Source organism: Chanos chanos, chromosome 2 (genome assembly GCF_902362185.1).
Source record: "Chanos chanos chromosome 2, fChaCha1.1, whole genome shotgun sequence".
Lineage (NCBI taxonomy): Eukaryota > Metazoa > Chordata > Actinopteri > Gonorynchiformes > Chanidae > Chanos > Chanos chanos.
This window is the reverse complement of record NC_044496.1, coordinates 40711015-40738095: the sequence shown is the minus strand read 5'-3', so window position 1 is coordinate 40738095 and position 27081 is coordinate 40711015. Positions and strand designations below refer to the sequence as shown.

The following is a 27081-nucleotide window of genomic DNA, read 5'->3' as shown; positions in this document are numbered from 1 at the left end:
TCAGTTGGGCACTTTAGGCTCAATTCTGAGCGAGGCTTCATACAGACCCTCTTCATCCATTACTGAGCTACTGTCCAGCAAGTACTGCGCTGTCTAGACAAATAACAGAATCAGAAATTATACATCACAAATAAATAATGCTGCTCTTAAAGAATGAGTCATGACTACGCCAACCGCCATCCATAGACAAGCCCTCTCATACATCAACAAATATCTACTGTCCATGACAAACAAAACATTATTTATTCAACTAAAACGGTTGTGACATTGGCATCTTTGTCACAGAAGGGCAAGTCCTCTGCTTCATAGCAATACACATTTAATCATATGAAATGGCTCTATTAAATCAGAAAAACAAACCCATTTTTTCTCTTGAAGATTTTCAGTAATGACATCATATCACAATATCAGTAATAACTGAACCATGAACAAAACCCAGTTTCATAATTGAAATGCAATGATAAATACCTTTGGCTGACAATCTATCTTGTAGGCTGTCTGCTGAAACTGCCTTATTTCTCTAATAATGTGAGAAATCTATGGAATGACAAATAAAAACAATTGTCAGTACAGAAACATCAGATAATCCAATTTCAATACAAATGTACTGTGGAGGTGTGCAATGTGGAAATACATTGGACAAATAGCTGTGTTTCTACTACACACTACAACAAACCAAATTTAAGGTGTCATTGTTCACTCTGTTTATACTTAAGCTCAAATCATTTAAAAAATACAGCTCTGTTTAAAACCATTGTGTGAGTCTAGACAAATTTTCATTTCATTTATCCAAAACCCTCAGCCTATCAGACTAAGGTCAAATGTATCTACAATGCAAAGAAAAAAAATGTAAGTTTTACATAGAAAATGTATTACAAACATATTTCTAAAATTTCTACGTCAGACACACTCTGTTTCAGACAGACTGCTTACCATCCTCATCTTGGAGAAGTTGACCAGGTTGTCCTCTGTGTAGTTGGGTGTCCCCTCCTCAATAAAAGCCAGATCAGTGAGGTACATTCCCAAATATGGCACACAGGGAGGGTCACAACTAACAGACACAATACAGGAGTTTAATCAACATATGCACAGGAGCTCTCTCTCTCTCTCTCTCTCACACACACACACACACACACACACACACACACACACACGCGTGCGCACACATACACATAGATCTATGAAAACTGTCAAGGTACATAATATGCAACCTGGTAGCTCCCTCTGATAAACACCTCTGATAAACTACACTACATTCAGGCCTGACAACATAGAAACACCCTGTTTTGCCAAAAAAGACATGTTCTGTCTTTTTTTCCGCACCGTCCTTAAGTGCATCTGTCTGTATATATATATGTGTGTGTGTGTGTGTGTGTGTGTGTGTGCATAGGCTTCAGAACAGACAGGTATATCACTCTGAATCTTTAGACTTACTTCTTCAAAGCCTCCCTCAGGTTTTTGAACCTTCCCTCAGATGAAACCAGCTTCTGCAGCTTGTCAATCACCGTTTTAGTCTGAACAACGAAATGAAAATCAATCACATGAAACATCCCTCTAAAATAAGAAAAAGGAGAAAACATATCCAATTCCACAGCAAATTTGCCAATGCTATATTAACTTTGAGAGAAACAAATTAACTCGGAGAGTGTTTAAACGTCACATTAGTGTAAGATAGTATACATAACAAATACTCTCAGAGTTAATTCAACAATGGAGCATTTGCTATGTACATTATATAGCCTTAAGTCAGGTATGATCTGTGATCAGATACATACATACAATTACAATTTACAATTTGGTATTTGGCAGACGCTTTTAGCCAAAGTGACTTACAATAAGACTTACAATACATACTCTTAACGACAGAAATCAGATGAAAGGAAGGCATGTTTGACAATGCCAGATTTATTATAGATACTAGGTTCACACAGCTATCCCATATACCCAGTATATCCTGATCAATGGCATTCTGAAGGCTGGCATGTGGGGAGGGAGCAGTGGTGTGTTTGGCTGGATCTGTCTCACCTGTTTTGACACTTTAAGCCAGGTCTTCTTCAGCCTGAAGATGGAGCTGCGGTTGAGAGAGGAGGTAATCTCCAACACAGCGTTGTAGTTATGGAGACAGCGGCAAATGTCAGCTACTGCCACCCACTTCTCCATCACTGCCACCCGGGTGTTGACGTCTTCGCAACGCAGGATCTCCGTGGCAATCAGATTACTTATCTTTGAAAGCCAGAGGCAAATTATTCAGAAAATATCTACTAGTTAAGAGTTTGTATGACAGTGGAGTTACAGAGACTTCATGCAACATTTGTGAATGCCTTTGTAAATGTGATATATTTACAAAGGCACCCACATGCATTATGTGATCACATGGATTATGAATTATTTGTAAAGGAGTTTTGAATTGTTTGCTTCAAAATGTTGTGAGGCATTTATATATTATAAGCACCTTCAAAAATGTGACATGACAGTTTATAGACATTTGTGAGGGCTTTATGAATGGCTTATAATCAACATTTTCCAACCTTCTGCACACTGAGTATCAGACATATTGTTGGGGAAACGATCTTTAATTACAAAAGTTTGGTCTACTGGCAAACCTTATGGCATGTCTTATGCTGTCCCTCATAACATTATCCTTTATATATATATATATATATCTTCATTAGGTTATTGTCATATATGACACCGTATGTGACCACTGGTCATGAATGTTCATATAGTTTTCATGTCACTTGTGTGAAGGTACTCACATGAATGATGTAGATATGCTTTATAACTTGGGTACAAAGATTTATAAGGCCATTATAGATGCTTCATAAATAATGCTTTCATGACTCTGATAAACAGGCACTCTGAAACTTCATCTCAGTAAAGTGTAACTGTTTCATCTGGCATTCTGTGGCGTTGTATAATGTTGATACATCTGTTGATATAATAAAAACACCTACATCATTGAAGTGTTTTGTGTTTTTCATAATGTACGGAGTCTTCTCATTCTTGTCATTCTTCATCCAGCCTTGGCCAAAAAACTCTCTGTGAAACAGTACAGAAAGACGAGAGTCACGAAGAGAATCACAAAGAAAGTTACATTACACAAGCTCACCTATTCACCTATTAACAGATGTACAAAAACGGCTGATAAATGTTAGCGTTAGTGTTGAATTTAGTGGGCTCACACAGAAAAATGCCTGCTTGCCGTCTCACTGACCATATACTCACACACCATAGTTACTGCATTATGAATGCAGTGGTATGAAACTATACGTCAGTCAAACTTGTCTCTGTCTTCGGCACAGCACTCACTCATATGGGATGACTCTGAACACGAGGTGGTCCAAAAGGGTGAGCTGTTCTGCAATCTCCAGGGCAGAATGATTCTCAAATGGCTCAGGTTTTTCTCCCTCCGCCTAGTAAAACACAAACCCAGCAAATGTCATAAAACGCTCCACACTGGCAGTCGAGACAACCTCAGAGCCAGGACAACCCTGTTTACAATGAGACTGGATTTGCTTTTTTCAAAAACAGGCCACATAAATAAGTCAACATTGTGAAAATGTGGTGATATACTATTGTATCCTCTATGACAGATTGAAACAGAGGGTCAAAATTTCACCCAGTGCTAAAACATGCATAATAAACAGGAGTGTTTGGGTGAGACCCATTAGGTGCCCACTCACCATCTGCATCACCTCCTCTAGGGTGATCTGGTTGTCTCCAGGGTCCTCCTGGGTAAGGGTCCTAACACAAGAAAACATTAATGTGTTCCATTATCACTTAACTGGCTTTTCCAGAAAAATCCTTTGCAAAACAGCCCTTAACCACAACAGTGAGAGTGTTCCAGGCTCCAATAAAGAGTCATTATGAAAAACATGCCGTCTGGTTTTTTGAGCCTGTACACACAGTTTGCACTCCAAGCCCAGACGTTTTTCTGCTTCTCACACATTTGCTCAAGCAATAGGAGAGGATTCAGGGATAAAAGGGAATTTCAAGTCCAGTCAATAAGCATAAGCCAGACGACATTCTGCTGTTCCAGATGAACCCAAATGCTGACATATCCAAATTGATGACCTTCCTAAATATGTGAAGTGTGTAGCCTGCTTATAAACAAAATATAAAGAAAACTCAGATTACAGTTATACACTTCACCAAGATGTGTAAAGCAGACATTTTAAATTCTTAAAGCTCTTCTTCTATTTCATTTGTTAAAAGATAACTCCTATTAACTCCTAAAAGATAAGCCCTATTAACAAATAAATAAAAGCAGATATCAATGGGTTTGCTGCATGTTAACTAAAATCATCTAGATTTTAACTAATAAACTTTGTTACCAAGAATCCTGTCCCTCTTCATATAATTAGCGGCGTAAGTGCCATAAAAACAATTTAAGGACTGGGACAAAATAATTTTGAGATTTGAGTTCAAGATATACAATCAACTGAGAAACACTCAAGTTATATTAAATTGAGATGGTAGAAAGAATCAGATTCACAAACAACAACAACAACAACAACAACAACAACCACAACAACAAATATCTGGGCAATCATGTTTACAATATGAGCCATCAGTGGCAGCTCAGACTGCTGCAGGAAGTTTAGCTGGAATATCTTGGTACACTTCTGAACCTTTCTAGTCTATTTTCATATCTTTTTGGGTCTGTCCCACTATTCAGCTATGCGCACGGACAGTGGCAGGTGTAAAGAAATATCTAGCAGGAGCAGACATTGAATAATTATTCCTGCTATTATGCCCTGGATTATATCAGACATCATACCAGACAAGAGTAAATACTTTCTGAAAAAGCTCTGACACTGGAGAGCTGTACTGCATAAATTTAGCAGAATGAGCCCACCAAAGAGTATCAGTATCAGATTATCAGAAAGAACTGTCATTATTTTAAATCTGAAGAAAGAGAACATTGTAAAATTTTTTGGGGGGGGGAAACTTGATGAGTATATGCACCAATAAGGGATGTGTAGCAGGCATTGATTGATGTCTGTAAGAAATGTGTATTCATGTAATAGTAATGTGATGTGGTGCCTTATTGTGCTTTTTTCAAATAATAAAGCAACTTAATAAAATGAATGCACAAAAACCTTCCAGTAAAATCTTGTCAGGAGCTACACTTCAGGCTTATTTTACATTCTACAGTATTACAATTACTCATGAGAGTAAACTCACTGCATTGACTATGATCTGTGTGTAGTCTGTGAAAAGAGTTAAAATATTTGACTGTAAAAGTTCATGTGACCCTGGCGTGTTTGCTGTGTAAGTGAGTTCTAGGAGTGTCCTACCTTATGATGTTGGCAGCTGCTTTCCTCTCCTGGGTCAGGAGCTCAGGATCATGCATCACCTCCTCTAGGAAACTGATCACCTTCATCTTCAGCTCAGAGTTGCTCTCAAAATCCTACAGGTTAAACACAGAGCAAAACAAAGAGTTAAACCCACCCAAACTGTCAAAACTGAAGACTTTTTATTTGTCCATACCAAACCACAGCACGATACAGTGTGACACACATTTCTCACCTGGGAGTGTTTGGACACCCAGTGCCTCAGGACATTGAGTACTCTGTTAGTGGCAGCTCTTCGGATAACAAACTCTTTGTCTCCGTTCCTCTGGTCAGTAGGGAAACCTTTAAACCAAGGAGAGGCCACTTTGACCATTAATGTGTCTGAAAATGCTAAAAGACAGCCTATGCTTCTGTGTCTGAGAGCTCTGTGGATGCAGTGTGTCATACCAGTGCTGGCCAGGGACATCCGACGGTATTTCTCCTTGGTTGGAGTGCCTTCGTTGGCACCAGCGGTGGCGATGGCGAAAGCCGAAGCAGCAGAAAGGGCGCTACGGTTATTGTCCAGCTCTCGGCAGGACGACATCACCATTCCATTATTGTAGGAGAACAGAGAGAATTCTATGTAGAAACATGATACAGGAATAAACACTATGCAAATTCCAGGCAGCATAAGTTGATAATAAATACAAAGACAAATTTTCCTGTGTGCTGTTGCTTCCTGTGACAGTTACATCAAGGATATGAAAATCCAGACAGTTAATTTAAAGATGTTTGTCACTGTATCATCTTTAAACAACTTTTTTTTTCAGCATCCATTTGTGTACCAACCCTCAGCTGAAGGACAGGGAAAGCTATATAAGTCACCTCTCTGATACAGACTAGAATGTCTGCAGGAGTGGTATGGTAGCAATCTGTTTGGACAGGCTTGCTTCCCCTTTAAAGTGCAGTGGCAAAGAAAAGGCTAGATTATCCCAAGCAGAAATAATCAAAGCGGCGACATTACCATCACAGTGGATAAGTTTTCTCTAATGACCTATAAAAATGTCACAAATATCAGCAACATGAAATGGTGTAAACTGACAGCTCAAAATGAAATTTCAGAAGCTCTCGCAGCTCTGTACTGAGTGCTCTGCTGTCGTAAAACATTAGGAATGTATGTAGATGGACATACTCGCAAAAGAAAAGGCATCAAATAAAGCATGACTTATACCAGGATTGTTATTCATGGTCTGTGCTGACAAGGCGACAAGCAATTGCGAATTATTTTTCAAATATAGACACAGGTCTCCAGCAGGAGGCAGCATGATACACAAAATCACCGAATGTGTCCCCAGCAAGCCACGGCGCAGCGCTTTGATTTTCAAGATGCTTGTGGCTAAAAATAGCTGCTAATATCAGTGAAAGACCAGTATTAAAGACATGCTCAGGGTATAGAGAATACCGCGGTTCACAGCACCAAATCACGATGTGTAGGGGTACATTTCTAAACGGTTATGCACAATGTAATTTTATTTTGGACAAAACACTGCTCGTGTTTGTCAGTAAGGCTGAACAGTGAACTCCCCCACACCTCCGCATTATTAGTCCATTATTGACCTTTGACCTTGGATTAAATCTAGACCAGAGAGTTAGGAGACAAAAGAATCCCTCGGCGTTGACAACACACTCAAACAACCCCTCGAATCGGGGGCGGCAAAAAAGAGAATACACGCTGATGGTTGCTATGGCACAAGTTTTCCAAACACCTACTCACGCCTCCTTTGGCGTTTCCCTGTATTTTTTTTCCTATCTTCACCCACAGAACAAATGAGATTTTGCATGAATCGTGTCTTGTGAGGCTTCCATCTCTGCTCTCAGAATGAATCTAGTCATACACTAATATATAGTCTCTGCTTCAAGATGCATGAACATCTCAATCATAAAGCAAAAATCACATAAGCCCCCCCCCCCCCTTCCCCAAAAATATTAAATATTTCAGAAAAAAGAAAAATCTAATAACAGACCTGTTCCGCCATTTTGGAATTGTTGAGCAATGCTAGTTTTTGGCTGATAAAAGGGGGCAGGTGGCCTGACAGTGTGGGACATAGGTGCCCTGGTTTCATGTAACTGACCAATACCCTTAGACTTCGTCTGTCTAAGGCAGAACATACAGTACCTGAGGAGTTTTTGCATTTGACATTTTTAGGTGTAGTGGGCGACTTGGTGGGGGATGCCTCGGCTTCAGCCTCGTCGCTCTGGAGCTGGTCGTTATCACTCTCTTCCCTCACTGAATTGTCTAGAGAGAGAGCGAAAGTCAAGAATTAGACCAGAACCGCTTTCAGTCATAAGCTTTTTAACTTAGTCCTAAGACAATTCAAACAGAAATACGTCTCAGTATAGCAGAGAGCTTTCCCCAGCTATTAGGAGGGTTATTATGAAGTTAATGCCAAATGTTATGGCAGTATTAATGCAAGGACGTTCCATTCTAAGAATGCTTAATTAGAACAATAAATGTCAAAGCTTTACAATAAAACCTCTCAGAACACTGCAGTACTAAGGGACCACTGAGAACTTAGAGAATCCACCTCTAACATTACAAATGTTCAGATAACTTCTCTCAAAATTGAACTTGTGCAACGGGAGCATGACATCTCAGACATTCACCTTGCTTTGAGAGTGAAGACTCCTCTGCTTTGTCCGCCTTCGCCTCTCCCTCATCAGGAATCTTGCTGGTGATAGGGCTGGACACGTAAAGCTTGTTAATGTCCAGTGTGGTCTTGCTGAAAGGAGACATGGACGTGTACATGCTTGCATAGCCATTGGAGGAGCAGCTAAGGGCAGCCAAATCCAGAGCTTTACCCCCTGTGATGATGGGGATATTGAGGGAGAGTTTGCGACGTCGGTTTGGGGACGAGGTCTTGGTGATGGCCAGAGGGGGAGGGGAGGAGAATTTGCGGCTGGCTCGGGGTGATTTGGGAGGTTCCCCATACAGAAGCTTGTTGTTCTGACTGCTGGCGAAGAACAGCTCCAGAGACCTGTGTGTTAATACAGAGAACATATCTATTCAAAGGCAGAGTCAATGCGCAATCAATTCAGATGAAAGGGTTGTTTTAAAGCCCTCAAGCTTGTTTCAGTCTCACAGCTCCAAAAGAACTGTCCAATCATCAATGCGGCTTCAGTAATGAGTATGACATTGTTTAAAGCAACCAAGAACAAACAGAAGAAAGATAACTCAACCCTTACCGCCCCTGTAGCATGGTCTCTATATTTGTCTCACTGAGGCTACAAATGGAAAGAGAGTTGTAGAAAAGCTTTTCCACACATACAGAGCCATCATGCCCCTTCCATCCTTCATGTCATGCTTCCCAAAAAACAGTGCCTCTTATGACAGTCCGGATGACCGCAGCATAGGAACTAATGCAGAGCTGCTGAACGGGGGTGGCCCAGGCAGGGAGAGAGAGAGAGAGATCTCTGGCTGCCCAGGAGTGGGTGCAGCAAGCAGAGAGGGAAGTGGGTATGTAGGTGGGCCCAGATGTCAAAATGCTTCTCTATATGTATTTCATCATTGAACAGGAGAGTGAGTCTGTGTTTGCATGTGCGTGTGCGTCTCCCTACTTCTAGCGAGCCAAGGGGAGACGAGCAAGGGGGTAACGTGGATATGCCGACGTGCGCACACTAAATATTTCATCTGGCGGATCCTCTGCAGACGACAGCAGGGTGGGGTCCTGCAGCAGAGTGGCCGGTTGCTAAGGTGACAGCGACAGAGCCCGCTGAGACGTTTTCCAGGCAGGCAGGCAGGCAGAGGAGGCTGGGCCCAATTACTGTTCTTTCCAGAAGCACAATACATGCACACACACACACACACACACACACTCGTGCGCACACGCACGCACACACACACACACGCACACATGCACACACGCACACACGCACACAGAGGCAACACATTGCACTAGCGTGACCTCTCACTAGTCTTTCTCAAACCTTCACCTCTTCTCTCTGACACATATGCACACACAAATACAGACACAGGCACTAACACACACACGTACACTGAGATGACAAAGATCAATGTGTCATCTCTTTCCTCATTTTTCTCTCTCTCTATGTTACTTTTCTTCTTCCTACTCTCTCTCATGTGCAAACATTCATTTATATACGTATTATACATTATTTTGTGAAAAGTATTCATGTGATAGAGAGAGAAAGAGTGTGTGTGTGTGTGTGTGTGTGTGTGTGTGTGTGTGTGTGTGTGACAGTCCACTCATGGAGCCCCCAGACAGGACAGCCTGTCAGGACTCGTTATTATCAAACACTCTAAAATCTCAGTCGTTCACCAGGGGAGCATGAGCCAACATCACACACCAAAAAGCTTTAACCCCATACATGTCACACTGTACTGCCACACACACACACACACACACACATGCATGCGCACACACACACACACACACACACACACACACACACACACACACACACACTCTTTCTCTCTCTATCACATGAATACTTTTCACAAAATAATGTATAATACGTATATAAATGAATGTTTGCACATGAGAGAGAGTAGTGAGCTCATTTTTCACCTCAACAAATGTGACTAAGGGACCATAAGTCATTTGGACACTAGACAGTAACCTGAGATCAAGAGAGAGTGTGAGACTTGGGGAGACTTGGGGAGTGTGAAATCTATTGGAGAGGAACTGGACCTCATCACTCACCGACCAGCTCCAAATGCAGATGGCGTACATCCACAGATTTACTGTTTATTACAATGGACGGATTGTATGGATTCAATATTTAGCTATGGGCTACTGTAAGAATGTATTCAATGGCACTACAACGTTTGGTTCAACAGCCCGTGACACTGAAAAGAGGACAGCCAGTGACATGAGCCAGCCAAAGTCGCAGGAGCTGAGGCTCACAGACCAGACTCAAATGAAAATGGCTTTATTTTGTCATGACACCACAATAAAGATCTGCTAATTTAAAAAACAAGCTACTATACTGTACTACCTCATCCCTCCCTTTGGTGGTAGCGGTTGGTTGCATAAGGAGTAGTGTTTGAATAACAGGCTGTCCCTGGGTTCATTCACAGTTTGGGGTGTGTGTGGTATAACTAAGGACTACCAAACTACCCCACTGCCCAGCTTCCTTATACCTTAGCTGGTTGGCCCAATTTCTACTGCAGGGGATTATGCAGCAAAATTTCCAAATCTCCAAAACTTCCAAACACCTACGTTGTTTTAATTATTCGCAATAGGGGCTATTTTAGACAACTGCATTTACTCTAGTGAATGTGGATATTATGAGCACAAACAAATGTTTGAACTCACAATTAACACTGCTAGAATTCATATAACCCCGTTGGCTCACCGGGCAGGGATGGCACTGATGGGCTTCTTATAGATGGTGATGAGTTTGTCCAGAACCACATCGGCAGTAGTGAAGACCCGGTAAGAGTGGAGAAAGGTATTGAGAAAATCAATGGACAGGAACCGCAGGTCGGTCAGTCTCTCTAGCAGTCGCTCCACGCTGGCGTAGCGGATCTGTAGCACTTTGCATGAATTCATCATCTTACTGAAGCGAATGTCCACATCATCGCAGTAAAGACTGGCATCAGACCTGCTCATCACATGACAGGAGACAAGCAACAATACCTTAGTTTATTTCTTGATTTCATTCATTCATTCATTCTTTTTTTTCTCTTTTTTTTCTTTTTTTTTTTTTTTTTACAAAATTTCAGACACGCATCAAACTAAACACCACACTACCAAAACTACTAAATTTTTCTTGTCCTTTTTTTAAATGATCATTTTAAATATATTTTAAAGAATATTCATCCTACAGTTACAAACAATATAACTGTAAATACATGATATCTTATTACAAAAAAGGAGGCAAAATTAGTCAGTTAGCAAATAAGTAGCCAAATAATTTTCCTGCGCTAACTAGCATGCAAACTGCATTCAGGGACACTCTAGACTACCGCCTAATGTAGTCAGAGCAGATTCAGATGGCTGACTGTGATGTTGACCTTTGTGGTGTGTAAGTGTAAGCAAGCCTTACTTGATCATCTGGGGCACAGTGACTTTAGAATTCTCCTCAAAGGCATTCATCATCAGTCCGTTGCAGCGAATGTTGTCTATGCACTGTGGGAGAGAAGGAAGGAGAGAGAGAGTAAGAGAGAGGGAGAGAAAGAGAAATAAGGTGTAAGTAAAGGCTAGCGACTGGATGGGAAGAGAAGGAGGGTCATGTAGACCCCTCTAGGCTGTGTGCTTGGTGGTAGATCACTAAAGGGAGACGTGATGCGTGAAGACGTGCCTGGCTGATGTCACTGGTCCAGGCTGACTTCTCTTGCCGTGAGGAGGCCACCAGGATGATGGTGAAGGACTGGCTGTCTTTGGGCTCTACCACAATCTTAAAGTCCAGGTGTTCCATGTCCTGACCACTCTTGTCTGATTTGGCTATGGAGTAAAAAGAAACAAAAGGAAGAAAAATGAGGGAAAATCAGGATTGAATTAAGTTGGGAAAAGTTTAAAGTCATTGATATTCAGGTTTTGCAATAATCATAACATGACGCCTAACATGATTACTACAGTTCTGTAAGTGTTCATTTTAAAAGGCTATAAACGTAGTTTACATATTCATGTTTTCTTTCTTACATAAGCATGTCTCAGTAATTATACGATCCACATTTACTAGGCTGTGAATGTTGTGAATGTCCTATTTTAGATAACTGTAAAGACTGAGGTGTTTATGGCTGTAAGATGCAAGTCTGTGTACGACTTTTTTTCAGATCAAATAGGACAATCAATACAAATGTGTCCTTTATTGTACCATTACTTTAATACCAGAGCTTTTGAGTCGTTCTTTAATAGTATAAAGAGTGCGTTGTGGAAGGCAGAGTGAGAGACAAAATGGCGTTATACTCACACTCGTCATCTGTGCCCTCTGGCTCTTCTATCAGAGTGCAGTCGATAAGTGACACCACACCATTCTGACATCCAGAGACAACAAAGAGGTCAGACGCATACAAACGGGTACACTGACAATCTGCTGCCATCAAATAATCAATACGCTTTACACTAAAACACTTATTAAGGAGTGGGGGATGTACTGCTGAAATTTCCCCCAAGACCAGGGAACAACGCGAGGTGATCGAAAGCACCAAATTACGGTCAGCCGAGGACTATTATTACCTTTTCCAAGAACGCTGAAACCATTTCATTGATCAATCCAGAGCCCCGTAGTACGTTAAGTCACCTTCAGGGACTTTGTTAAGATATTATTAATAGCTAAGGAATTTCTTGCGTTTATAGTGTAACATTTACTTTAGGTCTACAGTAGAATGCTTTTTTTTTCAGTTCAATACCTATGCTGTAAGATCAGTTCTGCTGCTTAACAAACATTGCATGTTGGACACAACACTTTTAAGCATTCAAAGTCCAAAATCTTAAAACACATCTAAAATGAAAAGTAATGTGCATTTGTCATACGTTGTCATACTATAAATATGTCCATTAGGTCCAATGTGTAATCACTCCACTGCTTGTATTTCCTTTTTGAGTGTCTTTTTTTTCTTTTCTTTTCTTTTCTTTTTTTTTTTTTTTTTTTTTTTACAACTCTTCATTTTGTCACGTGTACTAACATGAACAGGCCATTAAACGAATAAACAATAAGGTTATATGCTTGGTTCTGTGAACCTCAATGGAAAGTTCTGGAAGCCTAGACTAACCTTGGTGAGGTGAAGTTTTCCTCCAGAGCCTCTGGTGCAGATGATCAGATGCTTAGAGAATAGAAAACACTGTCTTTCCCCCTCTTTCTTAAGAGAGAGAGAACCGAGGCGCCCACGGGTAATCTTACCCTTCTCGCTCATCGGCACCTGGATGAGGGATCCTGTAAAGAGGAGAAGGGTGTCAGAGGGTAACTGACAAGTTCTTCTACCTTCTCCTTTCAAACTCACACGTGGGGATACACGCAATCCGACAATTTCTCTATCGGATTCTCCCCATCGCTGCATATCCCGCTGAGGATCTGTGACATTTGCAATCCCTGACTCATCATCAGATCAGGCTGTAATTACACTTGGAAATGAAAGTGAGAGTCAGCCCCAACTTCCAGCACATGCTGTACCTCAGAGGCTGAGGAGGATTAGGTTAGTTCAATCCTTTTGGGGGTTAACAGTCTTTGCCTTAATGCAGGCAGAGAAAGGGGCTCCTATGGAGGGCTGGGAGCAATGACAATGAAAGAAAGTGACAGTCGAGACAAGAGAAGAATAGGAGGAGAATGGGAAAGATCCACCTCTGTGATGTGGGCCCTTATCAGGGATCTCTGGGTTCTTTGTGGGGAACTCAGGTGGAGATGGGTGCAGACAAATGAGAGGGCTTACCTTGCCTGACAAACGTTTGGCTGGTGTCCAGGAGAATCTCACAGCCCTCCACAATCATACGCTCTATGGCAAGGTTCTTCCTAATGTTCTCTGTCTCGCTCACCTCGTCGTGCATGATTCTGGCGGACAGCAATAGCAATTCAAAGAATAAATATGTTGTCAAACACATTACTTTTTTTTAATTACATTCAAATATGATTTGAAAATGGCATTTTGTATATTAAAATACACACACGTAAGATTTAATTATTGCCATTTCACAACCACAGTAGGAAACAAACTTTCAAAATACAACTTAGTTGGATGGTTTCTGAGATGAAAATCCTCACGCTTAACTAATTTAATCCAGTCCTATGCTAAATCCATCCACAGAAATCATTTATTCTATATTCTGATTCTATAACTATGAGAAATTAATCACAAAGTCCAATGTGTATGTCTATGAAGCTCATATATGATGTTTAAGAAGAGAGTTGATATGCAGTTAGTGATGTGATATGATGATCATATGGTGATCATACTTGTTCCTCAGGCTGGTTAATCTGACTAATCTGACTGGTTAACATACTCTGTGCTGGCTGTCACACAGTCAGTTTGTGAATATTGATTTTCCAGTCTAAGATCTCCTTGAGTTCACTGCAGAGTTACTTTACACCAGTTCACTCTGACATTGTTACAGTGAGAAGAGAGGAGTGTTTTTAAATAATTGCATAAATACTTGCTTTCGTAACTGCGTTTACTGTGATGAGTGCGATTTACATTTAAAAACAGTAAAAAGCGATTCTGTAATCCAGAGTTAACACTCTTAAGAGTTGATTTTGCCCACAAAAGATTAAGACTGGTCATTGAATAAATTATTACTATTCAGAAATGATCATCTGTCTGGTGTCTAACCCTGGAGAAACAGGCCCTCTGTGTTCATTTACCATGGCAGAATAGATCATGAAGTGAGCTGCGGTGTGTTGTGTGGATTGTGAATTGTAATGGTGAGATACCTGGACAGCTCCTCCAGTTTGGACTTGGCAAATTCCAGGCTGTTCCTCTCCACATGTTCATGAGGAGTGTGTGCTAAGAGCTCGTGCAGTGTCAGAATATAGCGAGGGATCTGCACCAAAGAAAGATGGACAGTTATTTTATCAGTTCATTACATTTACATTTTTTTTCTTAAGACACAAACACACACACAGACACACACACACTGAAATACAAACAGACTCAAATAATGCTGTACTCTGTGCGGTATTTTCACAGAGAAGGATCAGCAGGGAGCACTACACACACAGCCACAGTCATCAGCACAAATTTATTACCTACGCAGCACAGCCCAAAGTATGCCCCAGTGGAGCTGCACGCAGGCAAACCGCACGCCTTGCCAGAAGAAAGCCATTATAACACTCTGTGTGTCTCACAAACAACCACTTTAAGTAGCAGTGAAAAAGCACAACGGGGACACTGTGGACACACAGTCATGAGAGACTAACGGCTGCCGTCTACAGGGCTGCACAACACACCCAAGATATGGAGAACATTTTTTTTTTTTTAAAATGCAAAGGAGATTGAAATTACCTCACGAAATTACCAGAACATTCTCGTTTAAAGCAGACGTTTGACATTGGTTGAGACCTAATGAAGAAGAGGAAGCTAACCTGGAACATGGGGTAGGTGAGGAAAGTTTCCAGGGTACGCTCCTCACAGTCAGGCTTGGCTTCGTACTGTTTGAGCAGCTTGTCAAAGTCACGATTCTGCTTGCAGTGGGCCAGGATCTGCAGACTGTACTGATGGTTACGGACAAATTCCTGGTAGATGTTCAGCATGGGCAAAAGGATGTCGAAGAGGTCAGCTGGAGAGAACAGAAGAGAGTTCAAAAGTTTACCATGACCGGCTCCACCTACACAAACTCAGGAACGTCAGCTGGCAGGTCTTTGTGTTATAGAGGATTTCTACAGATGCCCTGAGCAAAACACTCACCCAAGACTAATGTCGGCCAACTCGCTATCCGAGCCTTTAAACCCTGGTAGAATATCTGGTGTAGAAACATGATGGTTTCACTGAGGAAAAAATGAAAAAAAACAAAAAAAAAAACAGAAATCAAGACATTTCATTGTGTTGATTTTAACTCTCACTGTAGCCATCAAAGTAAGTTTAATAGTGTGTTTTATGGATCCATTTTGAACCTTCTCATAGCTGTCACAAAGGCGTGACAGTGTTTCTAAACTTCAGTTCTGGGGACAAAGTAAAAGAGTGCATATGTTCTCTATATTTCTATCATTTAGTAATCATCACACCTTTGCTTTCCAGAATTAGGTGAGTTTGTGCTTGGCCTGATGGATGCCTAAGAATTACATTAAGAGACACTGGTCCATAAACTACTTAGCAGGTTCAAATCTCGCCCCCAACCCCCACCCCTCTCTCTCTCTCTCTCTCTCTCCATCTTTTCTTGTTAACAAAGCCAAAGTGTCATACCTGTTGAGAAAAATGCTGCTGACATCATCATGAGTGATGGGCGGTTTCTTGGAGCTGGCTGCCATGCGAAGTGGCCGCAGGAAGTTGTTGACCAGGATGTGAAGCTGCTGGACATACTCGGCCTCAGCCTCGAGCATGCTGAAGACAACCTGGTTCCTCTTCCTCATGCTCTCAGCGTGGGGTGAGCGAATGTAGTCCTGAATGATCGTCTTCCACTTTCTCCTGCACATCCAACCACGCAGGAAACTCTGCACCTGTCACAGACAGAGAGAGGAAAATTGATATGGAGATTTTTTTCATTTGCTACCTAACATCCATTGATGTAACAGTGCAGGGAGGTAATCCACAACCTGAAGAGCCACACTCTTATGCGGTTTTGTGCTATCTTCAATCTAACACATCTGAATCCAATATCCAGATAACTCCTCAGGACTGACTGAGGTGTGTTGGTCTGCCTGTTACAGTAAGTAGTTATGAATGCCATATTGTGTATAGGTCAAAGCTCAGGGCAATATGCCACAGTGGGTAAGGTAGAACAGGATTAAAGAGAAAAATATTAACCCTACAGAGAGAGTTTTTCTATTAAATGATCTAATTTAGTCATTTTAAACAGCTTAGAAACATGGCAGTGGCTATCTGGAAATGGGTCACCAAGCTACAGCAATGCTGAGGGGGCTTTCATCACAAAAAGCATATGAAAGAGAAGGAAACGCATATATTTAGATGCGTGACTTGTTCAGGCACACTTTGATGGTTTGTGATAATTCTTGTGTTTTTCCTTCTTCTGTTTTAGAGCAGGGTAGTATAGATTGGCACAGGTTAGCAAGAGAATCATGGAAAAGTCTGTGTGTGTGTGTGTGTGTGTGTGTGAGAGAGAGAGAGAGAGAGAGAGAGAGAGAGGTATAAAAAGATGTCTCACTTTCTTGATTTTCTTGATCTCAGAGTCATCATCACTGGGTGCTGCTGTGGGGTTAGACTGGATTTTCTCATTGTCTTTGAGCAGCCCGGCAATCTGCCACAGAAAAAAAAAAAACAGAGTGAGAGAGTGAAACTTAACACCTCCATGACCAAAAGTTCAGCTCTTCCCAGTGTGTTAGTCAGAGGGGATCAGTGCTGGTGTACCCATGGACTAGTACCACTATCAAAACTTACTGATTCACTCAGATTACATCATTGGCCAAGAAGTGGTTTCCACTGGTTGCCAACACACTTAGTTCACCTCTGAATGTGTTACCTAGCACTGCAGGTTCAAAGGGAAATTTTTCAGGGAGGGTGGGACAGACACAATAGAGCTGGGAGCTGCCCCAGTGCAGCCTAAAGGTAAGTGTGTGTTCATTTATTTGGCTGTGCCCTGAAAGACTTTATTATCATGGTGTACAGAGCAGGGACACAACACGTATAATAGACCTGCCTTCATGCATATTCAGAGCACTGATTCACTTGGAACTCCACATTTGCACATTAAAGTAAAATGACTATTTGATCCGTCTGATGAAGTATACAGCAGGGATCACAGATCTATTGGATGGCTGTTTTATGAGTACAGATGCAAAGTGGAGTGCAAAGTAGTCCAGAGACCTGTCTTTCTGTGGCTGATTATGTCTCGTACCTCCAGTTTATTCTCTTTTTCTGAACAAAGACAGTTTAAAAAAAGAAAAAGAAAAAAAGCACACACACGCACAAAATATGGCTCAACCTCAGAGCAGATATTATCCAAGAAATATTTTACCCTTGAGTAGCATTCAGAATGAAACGTTATTGCTCTTTGAGGTAAATTTGCTGACATATTGCCCCTAAATTCTCAACAGGCATTAATATCAGGCGTTAACATTGAGAAGTAATGAACCTCTGGTGTGGCACTTGGTTTTACAACAAATGTTACCTCTGATTTTAGACGTTCAATCTCAATTTCCCCATCCTCTATCTGTTGTCGAAGTTGCTTAGCAACCGTTTTCTCGGTCTCCACGATCTGGAGTAGATGGAGGTACTTCTGCATGAGCGTCTCATGCTCTGTAGCCAGGTTTCTGTAACTGCACAGCGCGCGCGCACGCACACACACACACACACGCGCGCACACACACACGCACACACACACACACGCACACACACATGCATGCACATGATGTAGAGAAACAGAAAAAGCAATAATGTTCAATTAAATCTGAACACAACTCGTGTCTACCACATTTAATCATGCGTACAGACCCAGCTATTCAAAATGTATACACAAACACATATTAATGCAGACAAGTGCACATACAAACACACACAAAACACACATATGACCATAGATACTCACAAATGTAGGACATTCTGGTCAAACGGACACAGTAATTAAAAAAAAAAAAACAACAACAAAAAAACAACCGTACAGGTAAACGCATACATCAAGTCAAAGAGGCTGACTTGCTGCTGGAACATTGCAAATTCTAGCATTCTGCAACTAAATAGATGGGTTTGAGCACTGCTTATCTCAAACAGTATGCAAACCCAGACGCCTTCATGTTTGTGCACACAGATTTAGAAGTGCTTCGGGGTGCTGAAGAGATAAGCTGCCAAAATAGTCTTCCAGTTCAGACTGGAGCCTGAAAAAGGAGCCCCAAACCACATTCACCAATACAAACTGCTTCAAAACAACTGAGTTGCTTGTTTTACATTGATTCTAATAAACATCAACTTGTCTCATTTAATGTAAGTGAATTCCAATTTGGTATCTTGATGGTGTGTTACTGCTAGAGAACAAATGCTCCTGCTATAGTATTTTGTGGAAAATTTGTTTGTACAACTTTTCCTGGATTATCTCTGTTTGAATAGTAAAACCAGAAGCCATATGCATTTGCTCAGATTCACAGTGAAAGCTCATCATAGTGACTGAATGCCTTAAATTTAAATCAAAGAACTCTATTACAGTCATGACATATGCAAAGGACAATATATTAAACTATGAATTCTGCTGAAGGGTCACATACATAATTTTTTTTTAGAAAGGGTACACACTAAAACACAAATATTTTGCATGACAGCTTTTTTTGGACTGGATGTTAATGTATTACTACAATTAAGTAAAAACAGATCAACCAGCGGAGTGTTTAAAGTCAGTAAACACTTCTCGTATTTCACATAAACTGTAACCATATAGTGCCTTTTTTTTTTAAATAAATTGCTAAAGTAATATGTTCAAGTGTAATTTGTATAGCTTCATATATATGGGATAAACCAGTGTTTAAATAAAATCAGACAGCATACACATAAATGCTGCTGGCAGCATAGTATTACATCATGCTTACCTATCCTCTCCTTCAAACCCAAAAGTAACTACAGATAATGAGAAGTTGCATATCTGCAATGCATTGAAATCTTTTTGCAAACTTTTCTACAATAAAGCTTAGCATTCATTTTCCATGTCAGACAGTGCACAGAACTTTATTAATATCTGGCTTACACAAAACTTTTAATTGTCAAAGGAATGAATCATCTTTGTTCATATGATTTCATGAGATATTCCTTTTCACAATTTGCTTCTTAACAACCTCTGAAAAGACTAACATATCAACCTTGATACAACTAAATATCCAGTTTTACCCTCTATGAAAGAGGTCAGAAATCCAACAGTAATGTAAAACTTCCATGTTTTAGCACAAAGTGTATTAAAAAGCCCACAAAACCTTGCGTTTTCTCGCCAAAGGTGAGTTTAGATTACCTGGCATGTGTTATTGCTGCCACCCACTCATCACAGTCCTTCACATCCTCTGTGCGAAGCTCCAGAGCCTTCTGGTTCTCATGGTTGAAGTTGACTGTGAAATAGTACTGAAACATACAACCAGATAAGACAGAGGTTTTACTAACACAGATTAGACTGAAAATGCATGGCCTAGAAGTGGAAAGAGGGAGAATCAAGAGTGTAAAAGTCATTGAAAAACACACACACACACACACACACACATGCGATATATTCTAAAACCTAGATTCTGATATACTTTCATATTTGAGCAACGGACAGTAAATGGCATTTTTGCCTATACTGAAGTCAACAAAAATTCTCACAACTGGAAAATTAGAAAATTCTAAGCAATAGGGAACTGCATTAGTCAGCAGACATTTAACTAAAGATCTTTCTCTTATCTCATTGATGATGCTTTAATTAAAACCCCGGCATATGTGGGATCCCCATCCTTGTCCAGTGGATCAGACAAATCACATGGGCTTACTTAAGGAAACCTCCCAGTGCTTGTGACAGTCCATGTTCCCAAGCGAGAAAGCCATAAAACATGTAAGCTCGAGGCATGGTGCGTTACATAACTGTACGCTACCTGTTACCTAGCAACTCCTCTGTACGCTAGTGGCTAGGCGCCGCACTTCCCGCCACACTCCATTTTAGATACACAGGCCTTAGCTCTGAATTCCCAACAACCACCATTTCTGCTGCGTACAAGACCCTCTTTTAAGCCTTATTCACGCCATCTTAATCATAATCATGTCACACTTATTGTTTGATTACACCAAGAGTACATTTTTATCCACGTTGAGTGCTTAAAGGACATGAGCAAAGTCAGTTACTGACTTGACATGTATGTTCATAATCTTTTACAAATGATCCTGAAAGAAACACTTGGTCTTTAAAACAAAACAAAATGCAAATATATTCATAGCACAATTCTTTAAGAAAAGATTGTCCCTTTAGAGACAGACTGGTTTTGGCTGACTCTGTATTTGTGGTGCTCCTTGTTCATCAGGTAACTGTCACTACCATTTATAGTCTCTGATGAGATGCTGTACCTTACCAGGTATAACTATTCAAAGTATGGGTGTGTATGTGTTTAGCTTTACGTGGCATGGTCATGCCAAATATATCAAACTCTATTTGGAATGTTATTATGTTAGTGAAAATATGGTGTTTGTAAAATTAGTCAAGCTACAGTCCCTTGAAGGTAAAGATTTTAAATTTTTAATAAAGTTTTCTAATGCAAACAAAAGCAGTTGTATTGTAGCAGAAACATGATGTTTACAGCGAACAAAACCCACAATGCAAACCCGGATTCACTCATCCTTGATCATCTTTGGTGGAAACAAAAACCAGGTCATTCTAAACCCATTGAAAACAGAAGATCCAGAACTGCTCATTGCATTCTCTCTCTCTCTCTCTCTCTCTCTCTGTATAAGTGTGTGTGTGTGTGTGTATGTGTGTGTGTATGTATGTATGACTTATTGTCTTATCACTTCTTTAAACTGGTTCCAGTGAAAGACTTAACCTCTCCCGACACAAGGCTTTGACTTGTTACCACACAGCTCTTCTGAGAATGACGATCATTCCACAGACAAGCATTTTAGTTCTACTTCAAAATGTGAACAGAATATGAGGCTCAGTGTAAAACATGTAGAATAACCAGCCTGGTTGTCTGTGATGAATCAGCACATCTTGTTCCTGTTCAATGAGAGACAAAATGCATGTGTGATGTATTCTTCACAGAAGACAAAAAGGAGGTGGAGGGGGTGGTGGGTGGAGGGGTGTGTGTGTGTGTGTGTGTGTGGAGGGTGGGTGTTCTGAACAAATGCATGCACTTTACAAGCACTCTCTATGTCCATCCTCTCTAAGTCGGACAACATATCCCGTGGGTATATTTAAAGAACATTCGAACAGTTTTAACATGACTGACATCACCAGATGAAGCATCCTCTCTCTGGAGGCATGGTAATTTCTAGAACAGATCTGATGGTCTGTCTGCTGCTATCTTGGTATCAAGTCTTTGAGTCCTATGGCTCTCTCATAGTGACCTTTGTTCAGGTGGAGGGTAGATCTGCCCAGGGGAATGAAATCACCCCCTAATCTGAGCCCAACAGATGTCCAGCCAGAACCCATCAACCAACTGTTCATCACTATTCATGACAGGGTCTGCCTCCACCCTCGCACTCATCAGCTATTCATCCTTCTGTCAAAGAAAATCTATCCCTAATACCTATTCCTGCACCCAGGCATACACACATGTATTTTGATTTCTTTTTGTATTAAGACTTAAGTGAACAACTTGCTAAGAGTATACTCAATGCGTGCACACACACACACACACACACACACACACACACACACACACACACACACACACACGCACACACACACACACACAGTCATACAGCTTGCTTTCTGCTTACTGCTGAGTCATGCACCTTCAAACTCTTTTAACTGATTCACTAATGTCCCCTTCCCATGCAGAGTGAAAACCATGTCACTATCTGTATCAGACCAGATAACAGGCTTTTCTAACCAAAGCACAGTCAGGTTAAAACACTGTCCAATTCAGTCTATTTCACATATGACATGGTCTGCTATTTAAACAAAGGAAATATGATAAGCATTTTACAAAGCAAAATGATCACACCCAAATCTTAAGCTTTTATTGTTCTGATATGAAATAAATAAATAAACAAACAAACAAATAAATAAATTACACCTCTTACCTACCTCTCACAACATTATACCCATTTATCGCGCAGTGTTACAACCTCACAAGGGAATGGCTTCAAAAAAGTAACTGTGCTTATAACCATGAGTAACAAAACACTATATATCAATAACTTGCCTCCCCTTCCTAAGTTTCTTAAAAATGAGCACAAGGGCCTGTTATCATCTGTAACTTTTTTTAATAAAGTTCAGAAGTCTGACCTTAACAGTGCAACATTGGAAATATTACATATGCTGCAATTGTCACTTACTTTGGCTCCTTAAAAATGACTTGTTTTTCAACGTTCCACTCTCTGTCTAAGTACCACAAACCTCCGAATTGGAGTCCAAGAATAGACGGGGGGAAAAAAGTAGTACTGACTCCACACACACACACACACACACAAGTTGAGTCTGGCAAAAAATGTTTCTACTCCCTAAAGAGAGATAAGTGAAAAGATGAGTGATTTTCTATAAATGGACTCTGACCCCTCCAAGGTACAATGTACAATACAGAACAAATTTAGCACAAATAGCATTTGCATTAATAAGGGAAGCGCAATACACTGCTCACACCCCTGCTAATATCTCTCTCTCTCTCGCTCTCTCTCTCTCTCTCACACACACACACACACACACACACGCACCCATACACAAATGCCCACACAGATGCATGCACACACACAAACGTGAGCGCGTATGCGCGCTCGCGCACACACACACACACACGCACCCATATATGCATGCATGCACACCCCTGCACATGCACGCACACACACACACGCTCATCGGCCTCTTCCATCACACTTTTTCACATGCAAATAGGGGTTGCCATAGGAACCATGGGCTCAATTGCAGATATATTTTTTCCAAAAAAAAAAAAAGAACACATTCATGACAGAAAGTAGAACATTTCATCCAGGGATACTAGGGCAACAAGAGAGGGCAAAAGCTAGTGGCCTTGTATTTAAAAGAAAAGAAATGTGTCCTAAATATTTTAATGCATACCTCCTGTGCAACACCAACGGCCATGGAAACTATTCTCATATGTAATCCAATGGCACTCTTTACACTGAATGAACAAAATACCAGTCATTGGTAATCGACACAGCTACTCTATAAACTCTTAACATTAATTTACTGACGTAAAACAGCACCTTTGATTAATTTACTTAATGAAAAGTGGAAGATCAAGGGTTTCTATACTTAAACATTGAGAACTCCATGGTATGACTCAGAGGTAGACTGACTGTTATCTAAAAGCCTGCGATGATGCTCTCTGCGCTTGCTCTGTAAAGCTTTGTCCCCATGTGTGTCTGCTCCGAGCTGTCATATAACATCACAATTTAAAACAATAACTGCCCTCTCTTTTCATCCAAGCTTGACAAACCTGGAGTGTGTGTGCAACAGGTATATTTGTTGAGTAAATAAATCCTTAGCCAGTGTACTTACCACGTGTGTATAATTCCGTTCCTTTAAGGGACACAGACATGAATACACATGCACATATTAAAATGTGAATTTAACGACAATATAGCTCTGTAAGGTGAAATTGTCGATGCATATCTGAGAATCTGCTTGCATTCTTTAGTTGAGATCATTTATTGTACAGTGATCAGTGCTAACCCAAACCTCCAGAGAAAGGTATGGGAGCTGTTTGTGGGCACTTGGGTTGAAAATATGTTTAGAGCCATTTTTTCACTCATTTCACCTCCTCAGATATCTGCCAGCCATAAAAAAAGCAATATGATGACTAACCACAGATCTGTGTGGAAGCCCAAGGCATTTTTCTCTCCTTAGCCACAAATCTTACCCCCTGGTGGGTCTTCTAACTCTAACTTGAAGCTGGACGATTGTAAAACAAACCACGGAACCCTGTCAGACAAAGAAAATGGTACCAGTACTTTAACATTATAGCACACATGTTGCTGACCAACACTATCAATCTATAACTATTAATTATGCATTTTATCCCTTAACCATTGATTTGAATATTAGATATTTAGGGCTGAAAAGATCAATTAAAATGCACTGCTTTCCCACCACACAGTACCAACACAAGTATTTTATGATGTAAAACCGCATTGTTTACAATCTGCTTGTTCATGTTGAGTTCTGCACCTCATAATTGGTGCATACACCGGATCTATGTATATTATTGCAGATTAAATGAAATTTGAGTCTTGGGGTCACTATTTCAAAGAAAGACCTCACAACGGTTCATTGATCCTATATTTCACAGGACGAATGCAGATATTCAACAGATGGCATTAACAACTATTCGATTACAGTCTGTCTTTAAACTGGTAGGAAACTGGCTAAGTTAAACTTCATTAAATAGAATAAACGCATTAGGCTCTGAGGCTGAGGTATGAATTAATATCATTAAATGAGAGCTTTAAGTTGGTCTGAGGAATTTCGCATTTAAATGGAGAGAAACACATACTGTTGAGTAATATTTCTGAGGGTTTGTGTTGTTCAGAGGAAGATGGAGACACAGTATTAGAGCCAGTGCCGCATACTGCTTTGTCAGCACAGGGACAGCTGTTCACGGGAAGGGCCTGGGCTGCCATTGGATTGCAGCCCTACATAGAGAGGGACAGGCACTGCAGACCAAGACCAGACCTTGATCAAGACACATTATTGTATTCATTATCAAAGCCATCTTATAATGTGCATTTATACAGTGAATACTTCAACCGCCACTTCTGCAAATCAAACCTAATTTGTTTATGCCAACAGTTAGTCACTATGCTTTAGTTACAATCATCCTTCTTAAAAGTAGTTTGAGATGGAAGAAGATTTTTTCTTCAACCATGACGACACCTGAGGATCATGGTCTGTTTTGATGATGTGCAAAATAGTACAATGAAGTGATGGTGGATGTTGAGAACATCTTATTTTATGACATTTTATTTGAAAGTGTGTTTAAAAAAAAAAGGATTAAATTGACAATCAGGATTAAACTGAACACTTTGCCAATTGTGCAGGACCTGCATGGGTCTGTCCACCTTCTGCAAAAATGAGCAAAACAAAACACAAGCCAAACGACAAAACAAAGACACAAACACTATTGACTGATAATATTGATCATTATGTTGCGGAACCAATCGATAATTTGGTTTAGTTTTCGAATAAATTTAAAATAACGTCATGGAAGACAGGTATTATAAGAAAATGCGTGCTTCTTGCGGTGGCAATGGCCGCAATTGATGTAATCAAACACTGTGTCATTATTGGATTAGCCTTTCCCAAATTCTCGAGGAAACAAAAAACAGTCAATTCTTGTGAACGGCAGTTAATGTGAATGCAGATCATGCTAAAATCTTCAATAAGACATTGTAAATGTTCGAAAACTTTGTTTTAGACACCGCTGTGTTCTTAAGTATGGTTAGCAGACGCAGTTGCCAAGGTAGGATGCTATTAATATCAACGCGGGAATTAAATCAATACGTCAAACAGACGGTGATTTTACGCCAGTTTTCCGCATGATGGCGACTCTGAGATTTATAAAGTGCTTTCGCTGGCGTAATTCTCTCGCACGGAGAGAAAAACTGTGTCTTTAAAACTTGAAGGTTAATTGACAAGGCTCTGACCATATATGGGGATGCAATAATCAAGACTGTATTAAAAATCAATGTAATTGCGACCATTTAATGCCTGAAAACCACTGAAAAGACAAAAATGAGAAAGACTGAAAAATTCGTAATTCACATCAATATCTCATGTGAGACAGAAAATAACAACAATACGGTTATATCTATCAAACCATGTGAATTCAGCTGTGTGTGGGTAATTAATATACTTTATCCGATGCACAGATTACATAACATCAAATACGATGAGTATCATAAAGTAATCTAAACTGGATGTTACTGAGTTGAGTGATCATTGCATTTGGTTTTACATAAAATAGCTTAGAATGACACACAGGAATACTGAGGGAAAAGAACCGAATGTGCAGAAATCTACCAATATATTCCGCTGCATGTACTGCTGCGAAAACTGTTGGCTCTTTGCGCGCCTGTGTACCCTGCGTATGCGTACCATCTCATTCACGCATTAACTCACACTGAAGAAATAAAACTATAACCATCTCGTAACTGACTTGTCTTGTATTATTACGGCTCTCAGGTGGCTACCAACTTAGTTTAATAAGTCAGCGAGTGTCTCTAAAGCATAGATAATAGAGTTGTAGTAAAACCGCAGTGAAACTTGCAGTTCCTTTTGCTTCCTACCTGTTTTTCTAAACATTCCTTGGCTGACAGCGACGGTTTGGGTGACGGCGACCTGTCACACACACATCCCTCCAACAGGTATAATCCCGAGGGTCGAGAGCTGGACTCGCTCTCAAAATAAAAAAGCATATTTTGTAGTAAAGCAAACCACTTGGTATGCCATTTCGTGTTGTCGGAGCTTTTTTTGCTCAAGCAGCCTCGCCTTGTACCATCTTTCTTTGCCAAAAGACCCAAGTAGGTGACATGGCCATCATTAAGTCGAATTCCCTTCTGCAT

The 27081-nt window shown here is 40.5% G+C and overlaps 1 protein-coding gene across 1 annotated transcript; it reads right to left on the bottom strand.

Moving 5' to 3' along the window:
- Nucleotides 1-27081, bottom strand: rasgrf1 (Ras protein specific guanine nucleotide releasing factor 1). Its single transcript, XM_030765858.1, has 27 exons — nucleotides 26806-27081; nucleotides 19832-19938; nucleotides 18014-18161; nucleotides 17051-17143; nucleotides 16132-16385; nucleotides 15637-15716; nucleotides 15315-15508; nucleotides 14664-14773; nucleotides 13669-13787; nucleotides 13015-13175; nucleotides 12213-12276; nucleotides 11601-11743; nucleotides 11346-11428; nucleotides 10653-10901; nucleotides 7941-8311; nucleotides 7453-7572; nucleotides 5745-5915; nucleotides 5533-5639; nucleotides 5301-5413; nucleotides 3684-3744; nucleotides 3310-3413; nucleotides 2955-3039; nucleotides 2026-2223; nucleotides 1435-1514; nucleotides 934-1051; nucleotides 469-537; nucleotides 1-93 (listed from the first exon to the last, which is right to left on the bottom strand). The coding sequence occupies exons 1-27, from the start codon at nucleotides 27079-27081 to the stop codon at nucleotides 1-3; spliced, it is 3771 nt and encodes a 1256-aa protein (XP_030621718.1).

Coding starts and splice junctions, on each gene's coding strand:
- rasgrf1 (XM_030765858.1), bottom strand. CDS start 27,081: ATGCAGAAGGGAATTCGACTTAATGATGGCCATGTCACCTACTTGGGT. Junction 14,774..15,314: donor TCACCTACCCCATGTTCCAG/GTTAGCTTCCTC, acceptor TCTTTGGTGCAG/ATCCCTCGCTATATTCTGAC. Junction 10,902..11,345: donor ACTGTGCCCCAGATGATCAA/GTAAGGCTTGCT, acceptor TGTGATGAGCAG/GTCTGATGCCAGTCTTTACT.